At 50.3% G+C, this 18,895-nt stretch overlaps 10 protein-coding genes across 10 annotated transcripts; 7 read left to right on the forward strand and 3 right to left on the reverse strand.

Moving 5' to 3' along the window:
- Positions 1-603: 603 nt before the first annotated feature.
- On the forward strand, positions 604-3,288 carry FOIG_15851 (uncharacterized protein; the record flags this gene model as incomplete). Its single annotated transcript, XM_031217244.1, has 4 exons — positions 604-1,794; positions 1,850-1,984; positions 2,038-2,162; positions 2,223-3,288. The coding sequence occupies 4 exons, from the start codon at positions 604-606 to the stop codon at positions 3,286-3,288; spliced, it is 2,517 nt and encodes an 838-aa protein (XP_031053041.1).
- A 411-nt stretch (positions 3,289-3,699) lies between these two features.
- On the reverse strand, positions 3,700-4,777 carry FOIG_15852 (uncharacterized protein; the record flags this gene model as incomplete). Its single annotated transcript, XM_031217245.1, has 2 exons — positions 3,700-3,973; positions 4,053-4,777. The coding sequence occupies 2 exons, from the start codon at positions 4,775-4,777 to the stop codon at positions 3,700-3,702; spliced, it is 999 nt and encodes a 332-aa protein (XP_031053042.1).
- Positions 4,778-5,216: 439 nt separating this feature from the next.
- Positions 5,217-5,685, forward strand: FOIG_15853 (uncharacterized protein; the record flags this gene model as incomplete). Its single annotated transcript, XM_031217246.1, has 2 exons — positions 5,217-5,361; positions 5,459-5,685. The coding sequence occupies 2 exons, from the start codon at positions 5,217-5,219 to the stop codon at positions 5,683-5,685; spliced, it is 372 nt and encodes a 123-aa protein (XP_031053043.1).
- A 24-nt stretch (positions 5,686-5,709) lies between these two features.
- FOIG_15854 (uncharacterized protein) lies at positions 5,710-6,013 on the forward strand (the record flags this gene model as incomplete). Its single annotated transcript, XM_031217247.1, has 2 exons — positions 5,710-5,830; positions 5,961-6,013. The coding sequence occupies 2 exons, from the start codon at positions 5,710-5,712 to the stop codon at positions 6,011-6,013; spliced, it is 174 nt and encodes a 57-aa protein (XP_031053044.1).
- Positions 6,014-6,948: 935 nt separating this feature from the next.
- On the forward strand, positions 6,949-8,840 carry FOIG_15855 (uncharacterized protein; the record flags this gene model as incomplete). The annotated part of the gene is made up of 4 exons (XM_031217248.1): positions 6,949-7,511; positions 7,576-7,938; positions 8,024-8,303; positions 8,340-8,840. The coding sequence occupies 4 exons, from the start codon at positions 6,949-6,951 to the stop codon at positions 8,838-8,840; spliced, it is 1,707 nt and encodes a 568-aa protein (XP_031053045.1).
- Positions 8,841-9,238: 398 nt separating this feature from the next.
- Positions 9,239-9,775, reverse strand: FOIG_15856 (uncharacterized protein; the record flags this gene model as incomplete). The annotated part of the gene is made up of 2 exons (XM_031217249.1): positions 9,239-9,429; positions 9,586-9,775. The coding sequence occupies 2 exons, from the start codon at positions 9,773-9,775 to the stop codon at positions 9,239-9,241; spliced, it is 381 nt and encodes a 126-aa protein (XP_031053046.1).
- A 665-nt stretch (positions 9,776-10,440) lies between these two features.
- On the forward strand, positions 10,441-11,007 carry FOIG_15857 (uncharacterized protein; the record flags this gene model as incomplete). The annotated part of the gene is made up of 1 exon (XM_031217250.1): positions 10,441-11,007. The coding sequence occupies one exon, from the start codon at positions 10,441-10,443 to the stop codon at positions 11,005-11,007; it is 567 nt and encodes a 188-aa protein (XP_031053047.1).
- A 611-nt stretch (positions 11,008-11,618) lies between these two features.
- On the forward strand, positions 11,619-13,463 carry FOIG_15858 (2,4-dichlorophenol 6-monooxygenase; the record flags this gene model as incomplete). Its single annotated transcript, XM_031217251.1, has 2 exons — positions 11,619-11,965; positions 12,041-13,463. 2 exons carry the CDS (start codon positions 11,619-11,621, stop codon positions 13,461-13,463), a joined length of 1,770 nt encoding a protein of 589 aa, XP_031053048.1.
- A 749-nt stretch (positions 13,464-14,212) lies between these two features.
- On the reverse strand, positions 14,213-15,266 carry FOIG_15859 (uncharacterized protein; the record flags this gene model as incomplete). Its single annotated transcript, XM_031217252.1, has 4 exons — positions 14,213-14,520; positions 14,586-14,880; positions 14,935-15,012; positions 15,069-15,266. The coding sequence occupies 4 exons, from the start codon at positions 15,264-15,266 to the stop codon at positions 14,213-14,215; spliced, it is 879 nt and encodes a 292-aa protein (XP_031053049.1).
- Positions 15,267-15,816: 550 nt separating this feature from the next.
- On the forward strand, positions 15,817-17,994 carry FOIG_15860 (uncharacterized protein; the record flags this gene model as incomplete). Its single annotated transcript, XM_031217253.1, has 7 exons — positions 15,817-15,915; positions 15,962-16,390; positions 16,455-16,473; positions 16,528-16,722; positions 16,805-17,103; positions 17,157-17,363; positions 17,452-17,994. 7 exons carry the CDS (start codon positions 15,817-15,819, stop codon positions 17,992-17,994), a joined length of 1,791 nt encoding a protein of 596 aa, XP_031053050.1.
- Positions 17,995-18,895: the final 901 nt, after the last annotated feature.

Here is an 18,895-nt window from a genome sequence, read left to right on the forward strand (position 1 = left end):
CTTGACATCGGTGCCTCGGCCTTTAAAGAGTGCCGTTGTGATGTGTTGAGTTGTGTGGAGACCCCGCAGATCTCGGGTCCCCCGCATTTCTTGGATGGTATTTCGACAATTTCATTGGCGATTGAATCAGCTCATGCGGGTTAGTCATACGCTATTGCGGATATATACCGTTTCCATGCCAAACGAGCCACGGCTTGTCATTTCGCCCTCTCCTCTGATACTTCCGAATCCACCAACCCGCCCAGCGACCGTAACTGACACCTTGAGCTACTACCTGTTTCTTCCTAGTAGGATAGCTCTCGCACCAACATAACTGTTTGATTCTGTCTATTACTTCTTCCTCGATGGCGGCGAGTCCAGACGCTGGTGCTTCTTCATTGCGGCTTGGTACGAAGCCTTGGTGGTCCCGCCAAATTGCTTCTTCCTGATAGAAAGAGTACTCTTGAGCTACCAGTGCTAACATGTAGCATTTCTAGAAACCCAATACAGTCCTGCCTTATCATCAAGTCCCGCCTCCCAAACCAATCATGCTCATAGGTAAAGGACTTCTGATCGCTTTGGACACGCTACTCTTACAACATCTCACTCAGGCTAAGGAATACTATGAAGCGTCAAGAACCCTGCGAGCCTTCGCAGGATAGCCAGCCTTCAATAAAGAGAGGCCCGTCCCGCCGGCCTCCAAGGGCCTCTCAAGCATGTCGATCTTGTGCTGCCTCCAAGGTTCGATGTGACGACCTTGAGAGATGCCGACGGTGCCTGAAGCGTGGCGTTGCCTGTGTTCGCCCAACTCAGGTTGCACAATGCCACCAGACGATTTTGGTGGAGCCACTACGCGCCCCAAGCGATTCAAGCACAAGCATCTCCGTCGACACGGAAGACTCTTGCATCCTAGAGTTGACCGCACCGAAGCCCTCTGGGACAGCGCCAATTGCCGTCCCCACCGAAGAGGATGGAGGAGGCCTTATCATGGGCGACAGCGACGCCACGATTGGCTTCGCTTTTCCAAATTCACCCTTGTCACTAGGTCATCCGGGCTCTTCACAGGTGGGTCAAGTGATATTCCCTCAAGGCGGTCAATATGCTGAGAGATCGCAGCCGCGCGGCGATATGCAGCCTGAAGACAACCTTGGCGACATTTTGCCCGCCGACACCACCGAGTGGTTAAAGAATGCCCCCTTGCACGCCGAATTCGACCAATCGCTTCTTTTCCCCTTCTCGCTTATTGACTTCTCTGGATTTTCCGAGGCTATTCAAATGCACGACTCGACAGACTTGGCCGACATAACCTCCAAGACCTTGCAGCCCCAGGACAAAACTGTTTTTGAGGAAGCCGTCATAGCCTACAATACCACTCTAGGAGGCTGGAAGCCAACTCCCGAGGATTATGTAGCTGCAGCCAGAGCCTCTCTGTATGTTCCGCTGGAGGAACAAGCTCGGCTGCTGGAAGACTTGTGCCATTTCAATCCCGTTGTAATCGATACATGTTTGTCGGCTGAACGAAGAGAAGACATCATGCTTGCCATGATTGACGGCACTCAGACCGCCCACTCGTTGCTCGCAGTTCGCATGTTCCCCTCAGCCGAAATACTAGACAAGTTACTCAAAGCATTCCTTAGCACCCAGGAGACCAGCGCTTTGGCCTTCATCCACCTTTCGACGTTCGATCCATCCACTTGCAGTTTGCACCTTCTAATAGCATGCATCGTCGCGGGTGCCGCGTTGTCACAAAGCCCTTCGGCCCGTAAGTTCGGGCTAGCGCTGCTTGACGTGCTACGTCTTCATCTTGCAGCATCAGTCAGTCGCAGGTTTGTTCTTGGCGCAAGGCGACGGGCGGCTAATCTGGCAGCAGGCTGAACGGGATAATACCTTGACTCGCGACATATCGTATGTCCAATCGCTCATGATATTGTCAGAAACGGGTCTTTGGAGTGGAGATAAAAGGATATCCGAAATGTCTGATATCTTGTCAGGGCTTGCAGCATCGGTGACTGAGTCCTGCCGACAAGCTTGGACCGTTTGAGAACTAACAGCCAACAGATGTTACGACACGGCGGTCGATTTGCTCAACACGCCTATCTCAACCCCGGTCTCATGTTGGAGGAGCCTCGGGGCGATCTGGATGAGGCATGGAGAAGTTGGGCAGAACAGGAGTCTTTGAAGCGGTAAGGCTCGGCCCATTCATCCTTCGCCTCTGTATGACTGAGTCTCATTCCCGATTTTAGGACGGTTCATCGACATCTTCTGCAGTGCACACAGCGGTCCGTCATAAGGAACATGCCAGCGCAGATTTGTCCCCTGGAAGTCACGACACCTATACCTGAAGATTGCCGGTTTTGGTTTGCAAAGTCAGCGATTGAGTGGAGGTCCATCTACCTAGACTCTCAACCTCAACAACCTTTCGGAGAGCCAAGAATGTCCATCTCCGACTGCCTCTCTGATATCCAATCTATCGACCGCCTTCCGTCCTCGCAGTCGTCTAAATCGGCCCAGTTATCGATGCTTTACTCTTTTCTTTCTATGCTTGTCGACGATCGTCGCCGAAGCGTACTTTTCCACAAGCAACGGGACTCTGGCTGGTCATTTACTGATGTGACTCGATCAGATAATCATTCAGATTTGGTCTATTTGTTTAAGGAGCTGCGAGACGTGATCGAAAAAGATCCAATTGCCACCAGATCAGTTCATGTTACCTTCATGGTCGAGTTCAATATCCTTTACTCGGCCACCCCCCGATATCTCAGAGATTTCCTTTTGACGGATGGAAAACAGGCGCCTGCTCCTGAAGCCTTTTCACAACTTCACGAGTGGCAGCAGAGTAGAGCCAGCAGGTCAGCAATTTGGCATGCTGGTCAGCTTATGAGAGCTTGTAGAGAGATCGAGCCAAAAGAACGGACCGATTTCCATTTGCTTGGTGTCTATCGTGCCCTATTGTGCCTCTGGACGTACTGGACTGCCACGAGAAAGAATTCGCCAACTATGACCGACATCAACAGATACGCAGATAGCTCGCCCCAGGTTCTACTGGACGGGCACGAGTCGCTTGAATCTCAGCGCTGGATTAGTCACAACAACGGTGCCCCGTACCTGGCAAGGCCACCTCAGTCGAGCGAGTTGCGGGACATGGTCCCTGACCTAGTTCCAGTCGACGCTATTGATTCGGGGGGGAATTTGTTCAAACTACCTTTAGTCGGCTTGCTAAACGAGTGCTTCTCCTTTAAGACCACAGGAAGACATATTCCTATTCTCCAACATGCTTCACTTATCTTGTGTAGCTTAGAAAGGTTATAGGATATAGTCAGGCTCACGTTTACAAAGGACTCACTGGTTTCGGGACTATCACAGCCTTAAAAAAAAATAATGCACTTGCCTAGCCTTGGTCGGCTAGAAATTGAACATGTACTACGGCTTTTATAAGGCCATGACCGAATCGGTCAGTAGGAACTAGGTCTTCTCGCTAATCCTCTGAGGCCTCGCCGCGTCATGGCTTGACCGTAGGCTATCCTCAACCCACCTTTAGGCTCATGGATCATTTGCTAACAACTTGGAGGCCATTAAATCCAGAATCCGTATCAATTAAATGATATTGAAGCTCGCATTTGTGCTAGTTGTTGAGTTTTTGCCCAGGGTACCACGGATGGCATACATTCTAACAGTCAACAATACCTGGCCCCTGCTTAAATATCCCGTGATTCGGTGGTATCACTTATCCTCGAACTTGACTGGAAGCCCTTGGACGACTTTAATGTTACCTCCTAGCTTGTCTACAGCCTCCTGACTCTTCTTGTCGCGCAACGCGTTTGTTTCTTGGTGTGTCGCGAGGACAAAATCATAGGTTAGAAGTCTGGTTCCATCTGAAACATTGTACTTTGTTGCCATTGCGTTGTCGACTTGGTCCAGGCCAACCACCAATGGCGCCTTAACACCAAATACGGCGTCTGAGTTCTCGTATGGGTCACCTCGAAGGTAGAGAGCGCTTTGGGAGCAACACGAGTCAGCTGCTTTTGGGCATCGTAGCAGGAAGGAATTCCAAAGTCTGCGGCTCGCGCACTTACGTGATTAAAGGGTCATATCCATCCTTTTCAAATTTAAAGTGCATGTGGCCTGGCCTCATGTTGTGCCGCTTAAGCGACTTGAGGAGCTCACCGACGGGGCCGTCACCAGGGATGGGGTAGGGCACGGGCACGATAGCCTTGAACCAGAATACCCCCTCAGCGTCTGTTGTAAGCAGTGCACGTCCAGCGGGACCCGTTCGATCTTCATACTGGGTATCATAATGGCCAGTCGAGTCTGTCTCCCAGACATCGATAGTCACCCCAGGGATTGGCTCCCCCTGCGTGTTCTTGACCGAACCGATGAGGAGGAGTGGCTTACCCTTTGCGTCGTTGCTGATTTGAGTGCCGTGAGCGACATCTTCTGCATCATCTGTGTGGAAGGGTCCAAGCAGCGAGCCAACAGTGCATCCCGGGGGCTTCGGGTGGTCCATACTGTCCACGAGTAGGCTGAGACCTAGAACATCGGACAGCAGGACAAATTCCTGTCTTAAATCTGTGCATGTCTGGCCCGTCCTTGTTAGAAAATGGATTGCGGCCATCCACTCGCTTGTGCTCAGGCGCGTTTTGCGTGCAAAGTCGTGCAGATGCGTGACTAACTGCTCCATCACGAACTTGAATCTGGCATCCGGATTGTTGGCATTGATATCAATGACCGCTTGGGTAATATTGTCGTCGCTCAAGTCGATACCACCGCCTGTACTTGTTGCATCGTGAGAAGTAGACATTGTGTTGTTGAAAATTGGCGTGAGGCAGTCTCGTAACCCTCGCCCTCTAATACTTGAAGCATCTGCAGATTAACGACGATTCGATATCTATGATTCGAACGGGAGAAAGGTTGTCATGTTAATAGGCCCAAGAGCTTATCAAGGACCCGAGTACATTGAGGTACAACACTTTCAACAGGTGGTCCCTTTTGGGACTCTTGATCCACTATCGGCCCCGCCTCGGTACGACGACCCACTTGCCGATGTCTCGTTGTCAACACTTCCGAGATGCCGAGAACATGGGTTACCAGTCCCTTTGCATCCAAGATAGCTTATGCTATTTCTCCCGAAACCTTATCTTTAATTTACTAGACTTCATCGGACCTATAGAATCCAGCATTTATATTTCTTCCCCTGCTATTCTGGCTGGTCTCTGCGTCAATCGTCAGTGAGAAAAACAATGAGAGTCCCCTGCATTCCCTACCCTACAACCGACCTCACGGGGATCGAGGAACAGATCGTTCAGCGCATTGCTACCCGGCGGGCCGAACATGGACTACTTCCCCTTGATCTCGTCCTCCTCCACGCACCTGAGATAGCCAACGGTGGGTGCGACACGACACGACCCCGGAAAGCCAGAGGGGAAAACTTCCTGGCCATCCAGTGTGTGACTGATTGTCCGCTAATCCATGCTCCGCACAGGATGGGACGTTTTGTTCTCCGCCATCCGTGACAGATCAAGTCTACCTGACTGCATCCGAGAGATCGCAATCCTCCGCACGGCGGTCCTCAATAAGGCTTGGTACGAATGGTCATGGCACGCACCGCTGCTGCGGGATACGGAATCGTTTAGACGTAGCCCAAACAAAATGCATACAGTCGCCGACCCGAGTCCAACCAGACCTGGAGAGCTGGATCAAATCGAGTGAGCTGTCCTGAGATTTGCAGACGAGATGACCAAGAACATCAACCCTACAGACGAGACATTTGAGAACCTCCGATCGGTTTGCGGCTTTTCGAATCAAGAGATTGTCGAGTTGACGGCTACTGTTTCAGCCTATAATTTTGCTAGCCGTGAGTGTAAACACTGGTATTCTGTTACTGACACCGAACGCCTTGGATACCCTACTACGTAAGAAATTGGCTGACTCTAGCTGATGTCGGGGAGAACAGGTTTCTTGGTCAGTTTGAACATCGGCGACAGGAACGGCGACACGCCTCCAGAAATACGCAGACGCGTCTAGATGCGAGAAGTAGCAGACACGCCTAGGCCTTCATGCGTTTCTTACACCAGCTGTCAGAAGTGGAATATATATCCATTAAATGTAATTAGCTGATTAGATATCCTTATCAAATTATGAGACTATACAACGTCGGTAGAGGAAAACTGATTACGCATGTGATATCCTGCAGAGATTGGCCAATCTGCGAATAGGTGTGTAGTGACGAGAATAAGAAATAGTGTTTGTGAATGCAAGACCGTCTGATCAGGCTATTGAGATGGCGCCATGTAGCAATACAAATGTCGAACCAAATGCTCCGCCCAGAAAATAGTATCAAGGCAGATGCCGCACAGCCAAGCCCATACAGCGCAAACTCCGTAGCGAGATCTTTGGATCCCTCCACGCCACTTTTCACCGTTACAAGCGTTGCCATACAGGGGCATCATCTCACTTCCTACGACGGTGGTCGAGATGCAGATGTGAGGACGCACGGCCCGAAGACCATCTGTACCATTTTTGAACCTCGGTAATATGTAGGAACACCCGCGCAAAAGCGTCTTCTGATTCTTTGTCCTTGTCAACTTGGTTAAACAAATGACCGCCATACACCAAATCGTTACCGTTACTCAGCGTACTCTACACACCCACTCGGAGTCCTCATCTGCCGAGGTACCGGATCACTCTTCTCCGACCCCTTTAGGCCATCCTCCGTCCCACTGCTGTTTCTCTGCACCTGCTACTGGAGCATTCTGCCAGTAGCGGAAGCGAGCCATCGGTATGAAGACTAGGATGAGGCGGTCCGGGATTATAGAAATGTCCGGAATTCTGAGGCCAAGCGGCACCATCTGATTTTGCTCCTCCTGTCTGGCTATAAGAAAGCGGATATCTTGTACTTTATGATAGTACTTACTGCTATTCTACTATTGAAAACAAGAAGTCAAAGCAACTGAACCTACGTCAAATCCGATTATGAGTCCTGCAACAGAGCGATTATCAATTGTCAAGCAAGGAATTCCATGGAAACCTTCAAAAGGGCCAAAGAAGGTTTTCCCGGCCTTCAGTCCAATGCATGTTCGATTCACCGACACTAAACATAACATGGATGTAGAATACAACCACGATATTGACATGAGAGATGGTGTGAAGCTTCGAGGCGACATATTCCGTCCTTGCAGCTCATCCACCACTAGGCTTCCGATTGTTCTAGCCATGACCCCCTACGGCAAGCAGAGTCCGTTCGACGTGACACAGATTTTGCCGAGTAAGGATTTCGATGCGGGGTTTGATGGCGTCCGGTTTTCCAACCATTTAGTCTTTGAGGGGAGCGACCCGGTATTCTGGACCAAGAACGGGTTCGCCTACGTTGTGGTTGACGCAAGAGGGAGTTTTGCCTCTGAGGGAGAGGAAGCATCGTTTGCTTCTCAATCTGACGGCGTTGATGCATACGACGTGATCGAATATCTAGGCACAGCGCCCTGGAGTAACGGACACGTCGGCATGATCGGAGCAAGCGCACTAGGTGCCATACAGTGGTGAGTCAAGTCTCCGTTAGTTGGGTAAGTCTTTCTCTTCTAGCTGACCTCGGTGGCTCTGTAGGCAAGCCGCTGCCCTCCAACCGCCTCATCTCTCGGCAATTATGGTTCAAGATGGCTGGACATGCTTGTACAGGGAGCTGGCCTGGAAAGGCGGAGTGATTCACCCAAACTTCATGAAAGTCCTCAATGAGAGGTGGATGGCTCACGGAAACCGTGTCGGGACACCGGTGATCGATCTTGGCCGGGCCTCTGAAGAGCACCCGTATATCGACGAATTCTGGCGCCAGTTCCAACCAGCTGTTCACAACATAACCTGTGCTGTCTACGTTATCTCGAGTCTGGCCGACAATGGAATTCATACGCCGGGCACTGTTCGTGGATATCTGGCAGCTTCCTCTCAAATGAAATATCTCGAGCCCCATCCGTAAGTCCCCCTTCGTGCCCAGCAACCTTCCCTTTCTCCTTTTCGAGATGATCTCACGTCTGGATTTTGGCTAATCATGAACAAGATTTCGAAAGTGGGAGTGGCAACTGACTGATGAATCTCTAGAACGACAGCTTTCATTTTTTAGTCGCTTCCTTGACGGCCCTGACCGTCATCGTGCTGACATGGTCAAGTATTGGCCCAGAGTACGTCTCAATGTTACCGAGAAGCACAATGCTGGGACTTGGCGCAGTGAAAACGAATACCCAATAGCAAGGACAATCAGAACCAAGTTTCATCTTGGATCGAACAAGAAGCTCTCATCGGCTTCTTTGCCTACCTCCTCCGACCCAAATTCTATCTCTGTTTCATACATAGCCAACAGCGGCTCTGTGTTTTAGGAGAAGACGTTTTCGGCACCGACCGAGATCACGGGGACATCTCGCCTCCATCTAAAGCTTTCTACTGCTGCTGGTGACGCCGATGTATTCGTAACTCTGCAGAAACTTGATCAGGATAGAAATCTTGTTTTGTTTCCCTATCATACCTTCACAAACGACGGGCATGTCGCCTGGGGCTGGTTGCGTGCCTCGAAAAGAAAGCTAGCTTCCAAGGAGTGCACGGTTGGTGACGAAGTTGATCACACCTACCTAGAGGAGGACGCCGAGATGTTGCAAGATGGTGTCCCCGTCGAGATGGATGTCGGCATCCAGCCAAGCGCGACTTTGTTCAGAGCTGGGGAGACGTTAAGAGTTGTTGTACAAGGCCACGATTTCGGCGAATACGGTCCAACATGCCAAGTACCTCGAGCAGGATCCGGTATTAATAATGACGAGAGTCACTGCATCTTCCTGCATGATAGCTATCTAGAGGTGCCGGTAATACCATCAAGATGGTACTGAATGGCTAGGTGGAATGCGATGCTATTAGAATGTTTTCAAAAACAATGAAATATTGCTTTTGCCTTTATTGGGTGGCACCTAGGTGGAGGAAAAGCTGGTGAGCGGATGGATTAGAGGGTTGCTAATGCAGACATGGGAGGGGGAAGCAGCCTGGTAGTACGTTGATGTTAGTTGCTAGGTTTCAAGCTGGCGGTGAAGGTACATGGCACGGCAAGAGGCGCTGGTGACATTAACACAACACCGAGTGATTTAAGATAAGACCTCGACTGATCTACTGAAGAGAGGGAATAGTGATTAATCAGTCAAGTGTGTCAACCGAAGGTTGATGTCAAATGGATTGCATTGATCACCACCCTGTGTATATTGAATATGACTTTCTACATCTCACTCTATATGGACTACCTAGTCTCCATTGACTGCGTAGTGATAAAATATGGTGGCGAGTCTTTTGCCGCAGGGTCTATAATGCGGTACTGTCGCAGTCTAAGTCCAGAGGGTGTCTGCTCAGTTTCGATTCTGGCGACGAACTGCCGAACCGACTCTTGGCCTAGGGCAGTCTGCACACGCAACCTGCCGATGAGAATGAAGTCTGTGCCACTGTAGTCGGCGTAGACTTTCAAAATCTCGTGGTGGCGAAATGTTATGGACTTCCAGGAGGTTTTCCGCGAAGTGCTTATTTCTTAGAGACGGAGCAGTTCATCAGCTCGTGTTTTAAGTGTTGGGCAGGCTTGGAAGGATGTCTCACCAGCAGTACCCTTGAAAGTGCCGTCTGCCAAGATGAAAATCCCATCTTTAGTGAAGATCTCGTTGGCAATGCGCTCCCCTGAATCGCTGAATTTTGAATCAACAAGAGTGAAAAAGTGATCAACGAGTTGTTTAGCCTCGGCCGAGATGCTAAGAGCCGGCCAGATGGTCGATGCCGCCACGGAACTCATGTCGTACGTATGATCAACGCGTAAGCGCAAACAAATTCGTCGATTTGTGCAAAAGCCGAGAGTATTTACAAACTAACTCCTAGCATAGAATTATATTCGATGTGTACAAGACGATTAACCTCGGGGCTGAGATGCGACGATATGCATTATGCATGCCTGTCCGCGGCTAGTACGTTCTTGCACGGTGCGGAACTCGGTCAATCGGGAAGCTATATGGAAGTATGGAAACAACTCGGCATTGTATGGAGCTGTTATCCGAGACATGAACTGGAGCGTCAAATTGGTCATCAGGAGGTGATTGGAGAGGGGTTGCCACGGGGTAAGAATAGCTGCATGGGAACTCGTGTCCATAAACCGCGAACCCATTAGGCTTAGTGGTCGATCAGCACCTGAGGGGCCTGAAGCCAAGCAAGTATAGTCAAAGTACAAGCCCCATCATGATCCAGGACATTCCTGTATAGAGTACAGGCGTCGGGTTATAAAGAAGAAGCAAGGCCGCACCAGCCTATAAGTCACCACCAAAACTTCATAAAACCCAGATTCGTTATACAGGTCTAAAGTTTAATCGCTCATCTTTCACTCCCAAATCTTACTCTGCATATCAGCTTGGGGAATAGTGTTCATTAGCCATTGTAAGAACAGTCCCACAGTTACCGGAACTCATCATGCAAGACATCAGCGTCCTTCGCCCAAGCGCCTTGGCTCATGTCGTTTTCCGAACCGCAAACATCAGCTCCATGGTCCAATATTGGTCTACCTTCCTCGGGGCGGAAAGAGTGTTTGAGAACGAGTTCATCGCGTTTCTTCGCTACGATGATGAGCATCATAGAGTGGCGATTATCCAGGAGGAAGGCACACAGCCGCGCGCCGCAAATTCTAGTGGTTTGCATCATGTGTCTTTTGCATATGCTTCATTGCGATCCTTGCTTCAGGCTTACGAGGTACGGGCAAGCTTGGGGATCAAGCCCACGTGGTGTGTGAATCACGGTCCCACAACAAGCATATACTACAAGGACCCAGATGGGAATGCGATCGAGACGCAAGTTGATAACTTTAACACTGTTGAGGAGGCCAATGAGTTTATGGTATCACCACTTTTTCAGGAGAATCCTATTGGAACTGATATTGACCCTGTCGAGTTGCTCCGTCGTTTGGAAGACGGTGTAGACGAGAAGCTATTGAAAAAACGCGTTGAGATAGGAAAAAGAGTCGACATTCCGGAAGCCGTTTAGTATAAGCAGGTTGAACAAGGTCCGGAGGACCTAGATAGATAAACACTGTATATAAACTGAAGTAAGCAACTCCAAACCAATAAGATATTGTCATAAGGCATTGTCATTCAGAGATCACATTTATGTGTAATTTGCGAATAAAACATTTCCAAAGTCACTGATGTAGCCATGTCTTTCATCACGACATTGTGTGGGTATCTTGTCCCTGGTCCGGCAAGTACAGGTCGTCGCGTCCTTCGGCAAGACAAGCATATGTTCCGACCTCGGTTCTGACAATAGCGAGTAGTTGAAGCCGTTTTGGCGTAGTCTCGATAAAATTTGGCTGTGAGAATGGCTAAAGACCGAGAAAATGGAAACGGGGTGGGAACAAAGCGGGTTTCCGTGAGGCGGCTGCCGTAGCTAGCCCGATTTCCCCGGACTTTTAGAAAACCCCGGATTACTAGTACCCCTCTAAAGTAGTAGAGCTATGTTAGTGCCGAGTATTCGCTTGACTAACAGAGCTTGCAGTATGTAGGTTATAAAACGTAGTAGTTACGGCCGCTTCCTTCACACCAACGTCGCCCTCACTCTACTGAGAAAAGCGAAAGCACACTGCCAACCCGTATCTAACCATGCACCAGGAAATTGAAACCCCAGTTGTCATCGTGGGAGGCGGTGGTTGCGGCCTGGCTCTGTCGAGCTTCTTGTCTAACTATGGGATTCGTCATGTTCTCATCGAAAAGCACCTGGGTACCTCGCAACTACCGAAAGCCCACTATCTCAACCAGAGAACCATGGAGATACTGCGCAGCCACGGCATGGTCGACGAAATCCTGCGGAAGACGTGCCCACCGCGTCACATGAGCCAAGTCGCCTGGCAAACATCGCTGGGTGGCACGGGTCCTACGGATCGCAAAGTCATCCACAAGTTTGAATGCTTTGGCGGTAACGAGGGAACTGGATACTCTGAATCTTATAAGTTGGTTGCTTCTTTGGCAGGCTCTATAGCTCCGCGTATAAAGATGGAGAAATGCTAACTCTTGGACGGCTTTAGACGGGACGCGCCGCTGCGGTCAGGGAATCTGCCGCTTCTTCGGCTTGAGCCGATCTTGAGACAGATTGCCGAAGAAAGAAACGCTGGCCAAGTATTGTTCGGGCATTCTATGGTCGACTTTGCCGACGAGGGCGACACTGTCAAGGTCAAGACCATGGATCAGCAACAGAACGAGACTGTGTACCGCTGCCAGTATCTAATCGGCGCGGATGGCGGCCGCACAATCGGCCCTCGACTCGGAATCAAGATGGAAGGGCCGACTAACATCACCGACATGGTGTCGGTACATTTCAGCGCCGATCTCTCTCAGTACTGGGATGATCGCTACTTTGCCTGCCATTTCATCAACGGCGAGTGCGGAACCGTGTTTGAAAGCGGCGCACTTGTACCCATGGGTCCGAACTGGGGAAGACACTCCAAAGAATGGGTTTGTCATTTTGGCTTTGCCATGGATGACGACAAACGCCACGATGAGTCGGCGCTGGTTCCGAGGATCCGGGAGTTGTTGAAGCTCCCCGAACTCGTGATAGACGTGCACAAGGTCAGCCACTGGGCAATTGAGAGAGTTCTTGCAGATCGTTATCGCGTGGGTCGAGTGTTTCTCGCAGGTGATGCTGGCAACCGCCGCCCGCCCACCACCGGCCTGGGTCTGAACACGGCCATCGAGGATGCTCTGAATATTGCCTGGAAGCTGGCCTTGGTGCTCAACCAGAAAGCCGGCGACGAAATCTTGAACACTTATGAGTCTGAAAGACGTCCTGTCGGCCGTGTCAACTGCGACTGGGGCTTGTTCACCTTCAGCAACTCGTCGGTTATCAACACTGCTATCGGTCTAGTTCCTGGTCAGAAGGGCGCCAACAAGCTACGGTTCCAGACTCTCTTTGAAGACTCAGACAGAGGCCACAGCTTCAGAGCCCAAGTTTCTCGCATCATCGATACGCAAGCTATCGAGTTTTGTGCTCACGGGATTGAACTTGGTTTCAGATACTCAGATGGCTTTTTGGTGCCTGACAGGAGCTTGCCTGAGAAAAGGGACCCTCTTGGGCTTGAGTATTTCCCCACAACTCGCCCGGGACACCGTCTGCCTCATGCGTGGCTAGAACTGGACGGAGAGATTCTATCCACGCATGACTTGATCAAGGGTCAGGTTGCATTTGCCCTGATAACAGACTACCACGGCCAAGCCTGGGTAGAAGCAGCGGATGCCATTTCCAAAAAACTGGGCATTGCAATTGTGTCCGCACAAGTCGGCGAAAACTCACCTTACATGGACTACGATGACCGTTGGAGTAGTTTGAGGGGAATCCAGTCTGGAGGAGCTATTCTTGTACGCCCTGACAACGTTGTGGCCTGGCGCCGTATTCATAAGAGTGAACGAGACGGAAAAGAGTTGCATGAAGCCTTCTCATTGCTCTTACCATAGACTGACATTAAAAATAACATATATACAAATAAATAATCGCTTTTGTCCGATATGAACAGACCAGTGAGTCAAGTATGGAAAGCTTGGCATTTAATTCAGAAGCCCTTTTCTGTCATGGCGATGGCCCTCTTACATCTTAACCACCATGACCCTATAGTCTTTTGGTAGCATTTCTTTGGTCAAGAGACTGACTTTGATTACTACATATATCCGGACACCAAAGTGTCTAACCGGTCTCGGTACTGCGACTCGTTGGCACCGAACAATGGCATTGGCGATGACTTGGGAAAAATGTTTATGGAGCCGATCTCACGGTATACTCAAGTGTCAAAAAAAAACACATTAATTATTTTTGCTGGTCTATTTCTGCTTTTCGTGCACCTTTACCTGTCTCATCACAATGAAGTTGCCTTCCTATATTATTTACCAGCGTTGATGGCTTTGGGCCAGAAACATTTGGCCCGTCAGGTTATTCTCATCTTTACAATGACTGTCACTCTCATGGTTTCGAAAGCTAATTCCGCTTGCAATCGTCATCCAATGGTTCCCGTATTTCCCTCTATCATCGCAACAACCATGGCTTACACATGGCCACTGGCTGTACAACACGCGCCCTCGGTTCCAAATTCAACATGTGAATAACTGCTTTTCCTCAGTATCACGGTTGCCCATTACGTGTTTTGCTTTGCTCTCTATGCTTACCGGCCCGGCTCTCGTGGCCTCAAAACAACATGAGATTAACAGATTACCTAGTGGTCCTGTTCGTAATGAATGCGGTTTGTCAGAGTCCCGACTCCCTGTAACTGGATCTGAATCAAGTCTCCATCGCCCAGACAGATCCGTGGGTTCCGGAAGTATCCGATGCCCTCAGGCGTCCCAGTCAACAAGATAGAGCCAGGTTCAAGAGTAGTCCCTTGTGAAAGATAGGCCAACAACTCATACACACCAAAGATCATATCGCTGGTGTTTCCGTCCTGGACCACGTCACCGTTGTAAAGGGATTTTATCGACAAGTTCTGGGGGTTCTCGATAGCAGATTTCGAGACCAAAACAGGACCTGTTGGATATGAGAAACATGTTCAGTGTCCCGACTGCACTCGTATGAAGCTGGAAGTGGCCTACCAAGTGGACAGCTGGAGTCCATACCCTTTGAAAATCCGGGCATGGAACTCTTCATCTGGTGGGCTCTTGCTGAGACATCGTTGGCGGCAGTATAGCCAAGAATGTACGATGGCGCCTCCTGTGCCGTAATGTCCCGGGCGGCTTTTCCGATGACAACTGCGAGCTCTCCCTCGTAGTCACTAGTACCATCTTGGGCGCATGTTGGAATATTGATAGTACCGGGGTACGGATTTGCTATTGCCGTTCTGGGCTTCGCAAAAACCGGCGGAACGTCTGGAATCGGTGCACGAGCTTCCTGAATTCTGCTTCAGCTTCCGTCACGCCGCTGTAAGCACGCGGGTAAAGCTACCTCAGCATGGCGCTTATAGTTAAGACCGATACATCTTATGAAGGAGCAATGCTGAGGGTCAACGGGGGACAGAAGCTGCTCAGTCAGCGGGATAGTCCTTTCTGTGAATCGCAATCTGCCTTATTCGCACGCACTTGTTGAACCTGTAAGATCTTGTCTGTAATTTTCCCGTTAAAGATAGAGCCCTCGATAATGTAGGCGAAGATGGGGTTGTTCTCCAACGAGTCTAGCCCAACATCTCGCGTGACATCAACAAGTTGCCCAAGGCGAACGATGTCGTCATCAACAGCTATAAAGCGAATGAGATGCGTCCACTTTGAAGAGTCTGCCATTATTGGAACTAATCATATCCTCAAGGGCAGAAGCGTCCTCTGAGTGCAAATTGTTTGCGCAGGAACATACCGGCTACTTATACGCCGAGGGTTGATTGTTTCGATAAAGGCTCAAGTTAGAAAGCGATGAACTCAATACTGACCCAGACAGTAAAAAAACCCCAACACGTATAGCAGGACCGATTTTACGGGTCTGTTGTTTGACTGGTTCCGCTGACTAATGTTATTTCGTAGACCTGTCGGAATTACGGACAAATGCGGACGTCTTTATCCGCACAGAATCTCCAATAAACCAATCAAAAGAAATAGAAAAAGAACAGAAACATGTATAAGCTGGGGTAATCAGAGCTAGTCGAGCGAGCTTGTCCGGTTATGCTCTAGCCCCCTCGGCTCCGCAATGGAGCTTCGAGTTCCTCCTAATATTTAACGGCCGCAAGTCGAGTGCGTGTTTACCTCTCATCTCGGGATTTAACACCAATACAATGTCGCAGCAGAACGAGCCAGCTAAGCTGTCCAAAGCCTGTAGCTATTGCAGGACGAAAAAGGTAAAATGTACGAGTCCCGCGGACCGAAAGGTGCACTTTTACATGAGAAGCAGCAGCTGACACTCTTCCCAGGCGACAGCTCCGTGCCTTGCGGAAATTGTCGTGTACGTTATGGGGCCACGAGCTTCGAGTTGCTGCTGATAGACATAGGACCGTGATAAGCACTGCGTATACCTGCCCAAGTCCCGGAGAAGACGCAAGCGTAACGAGAAACGCATGCTTTCCCCGGAGAGCCGACCAAACTCGGCAACCTTCACTTGCCACCTCCAAATCGATGACGACCAGGGCGATGTGGGCTCCGAGGTGGACGGCGGTAACATCGTTGTCGACAGGGCGGCCATGACTCCACATGGCTGCTTTCCACGGCCAGACACGCAAGGGCCAGATGGGTTACATTCCGGGTCTGACTGCGCGAGTGCCGCGGAGCCCATCCAATTGGGAACTTCACAGTTGCCTGACATGCCACTGACTCGCCATCAAGTTGCTCAAGGCTACAACTCCGAAACACATACTCAGATGTCTCTAGCTCCCGGGGACTCCGAAGCGGACTGTGAGGAGGCCACCATCGACCTGAAGGATGTATGTAATCAACTGTGTGGAGACGAGGCCATTTGTCTGTATCCTGCGCTAACCGTGTAAGTAGATCAACTGGGAACACCATGGTCTGCCCATCAATGCGTTTCCCTCCTCTAAGTAGGAAATACTGACCCATGTAGGACCAGGGTCCTGGCTGTCGATATGTTCCGAGCCTGGCGTACGATGGGTCTCGGTGAGAGCCAGGGCTAGCGGCTTCAACCAAGTAGCTCAAGATCTAATCGCGGACTGGACCAAACACTTGACCCTCTCCCAGTCTTCAATTCGAGAAAAAGGACCAGAGCCAGACTTTGACACAGCTTGGCATTATGCAACCAGTGCGTTCATGTTGCTCGCAGACCCGCAGCCTTTCCTTTCTGTTCTTTACTTGCTGACTGGCTGACCGATAAATATCCCAAGGCTATTTTGAGTACTCCCACGACAGTATCTTCGGTGTTGTCTACCGTCCGGAGTTTGAGGATCACCTCCGCCGCCACTTCCACTGCTCCAGCTCACCGGAAAAGGACACCGCCTCATATGCCATGCGAAATGCTGTGTATGCAGCAGGGTGTCGAGCTGCTGCGGCAATGGATGGGGTCAAAGACTTCAAAGCGGTCCAAGAAAGGTCCCTGCAGTTCTTTTTCAACGCAATCTCCGTGTATGCCCAACTAGTCTACATGCCCACTGGCCTCCGAGCAGTGCAGGCCTTGATAGTCATGGTGAGTCCGGCTCCTATGCAGGTTGTTTCTGAATATTCACCATTCCTGCCCAGACTTCGTTTGCAGAGCTGCTCGGTAGTCCGTCTGTGGAGTACATGCTCTGTTCAACAGCAGTGCGCCTTGCGCAGTCCAAGGGCCTTCATAGACAGCCGGCAAAGGCGTGGGGTCTTTCCGAGCTTGACGTGTTGAATCGATCTTGGATGTTTTGGGCCCTGTACTGCCATGACAAGTACATCGCCTTGCGTTCTGGGCGCCCATCGGTCAGTACAAAGCCTCTTGTCAGCTTGCTCTCTGATCGTTGGAAGGGGCCGCGCGGAAACGTCAAGATGAAACTGACACGTTCGGCAGATCATAGACGACGATGATGTCAGCTGTGAAATTCCCACCACCATTCCGGCTGGCAGCGCAATGGACGTGACTCTATGCACTGCGTTTGTTAAACACGCTCAAATCTGCTCTGAGACACTGAAACGGTTCTACTCCGCCCAAGGACATGATAAGTCCCCAGAAACACGGTTTCGAGAAGTAGAGTACGTCGAGTCAAAGCTGTCAGAATGGCGAGATCACCTGCCAGATCATGTTCCCGTGGATTCTGCCGCTCTTGTACGTCTTCAGGGTTCTTACAAAGTCAGAGCGAACATCATCCGTTTGCACAGGGCCTATTGGGGGAGTATCATTGAATTGCACGCGAGCTTCCACTATCCATGGATCTGCTCAAGAATTATCATTGCGAATAAGAATAACAACTATTTCCGTGACGCCGTCGCCCGAAGCTCGACCCATACAGCAGACGCGGCCCGTCAGATCATCGCATCCCTAAGACATTGGGTTCCCGACCTCAACTCATCATCAACGCAAGTATACCTAGAGCAAGCTTTGCACATTGGCTAAATTCTTGCATGTAGAGCCGCGTTTTATTATCCGATGCTCGCGATTATCAATGTCCTTGTGTATATTCTCAAGTATCCCTCGTTGACGACAACCTTGTCGGATATCGCGTTCCTAGATATGGGTTCGGGCCACTTTGGGTACATCCACCATTTGACTTGCTCACACGTATCGTTCCGATTCCCCCGGGAGGCTGTGACTCTGGCGAACAAGGCCCCGAAAAAGTCGGCCTCAGAAACGCCGGGCCCTGCTACAGAAATGACGGACGTGGACACGCCAGGAGAAACCTCAAACAGTGTGGTGCGTTACTCGTTTCTTGATGCTTGCTTGTCGCTCTGTCTCGAGGGGCTCACTGACATGATCTATCAACCAGGACCGATTTCTAGATATGGATATCACCCCGGATCAATTGGATGCCCTGTCGTTGGAACTTTTTGACAACTTTCTTGCCTCTGGTGATATGGTTATGCTATAATAGGCGAAAAGGCCGAGAAAACCTCCATAGTCGTTGCGATTTCTTGTAGCTTTTGCACTCTAGGTGGAGGTATACTTGGGATCATCGTGCTAGATGTCGGAGTTTGGGGTCTGGGCCCACGATTTCGTCCTGGCTTGGCTTAGTCTAAACGATCCACTCCAAGGTTGCCAAATCAGTTCGGGCCCGGACGTATGTAGCAAAGTAACCGAAAACCCGAACCTACAAACACGGTTGGTCACCAGACAAATCCCACAAACCTAGAGCACATGTTTGAGGATCCGGAGAATAAGGCGGACAGGCCTTGGTCGTCAAAGACCGAGACTTGAGTTATTTGAGGTTGGGGGAGAAATATAGGGATGGGCTGTAACAGCCCTACGGCACCGAGCACCTTTCTCGACATTTTGTAGAGATTTTGCGTCTGTTTTTACA

This window comes from Fusarium odoratissimum, assembly GCF_000260195.1.
Source record: "Fusarium odoratissimum NRRL 54006 unplaced genomic scaffold supercont1.60, whole genome shotgun sequence".
NCBI lineage: Eukaryota > Fungi > Ascomycota > Sordariomycetes > Hypocreales > Nectriaceae > Fusarium > Fusarium odoratissimum.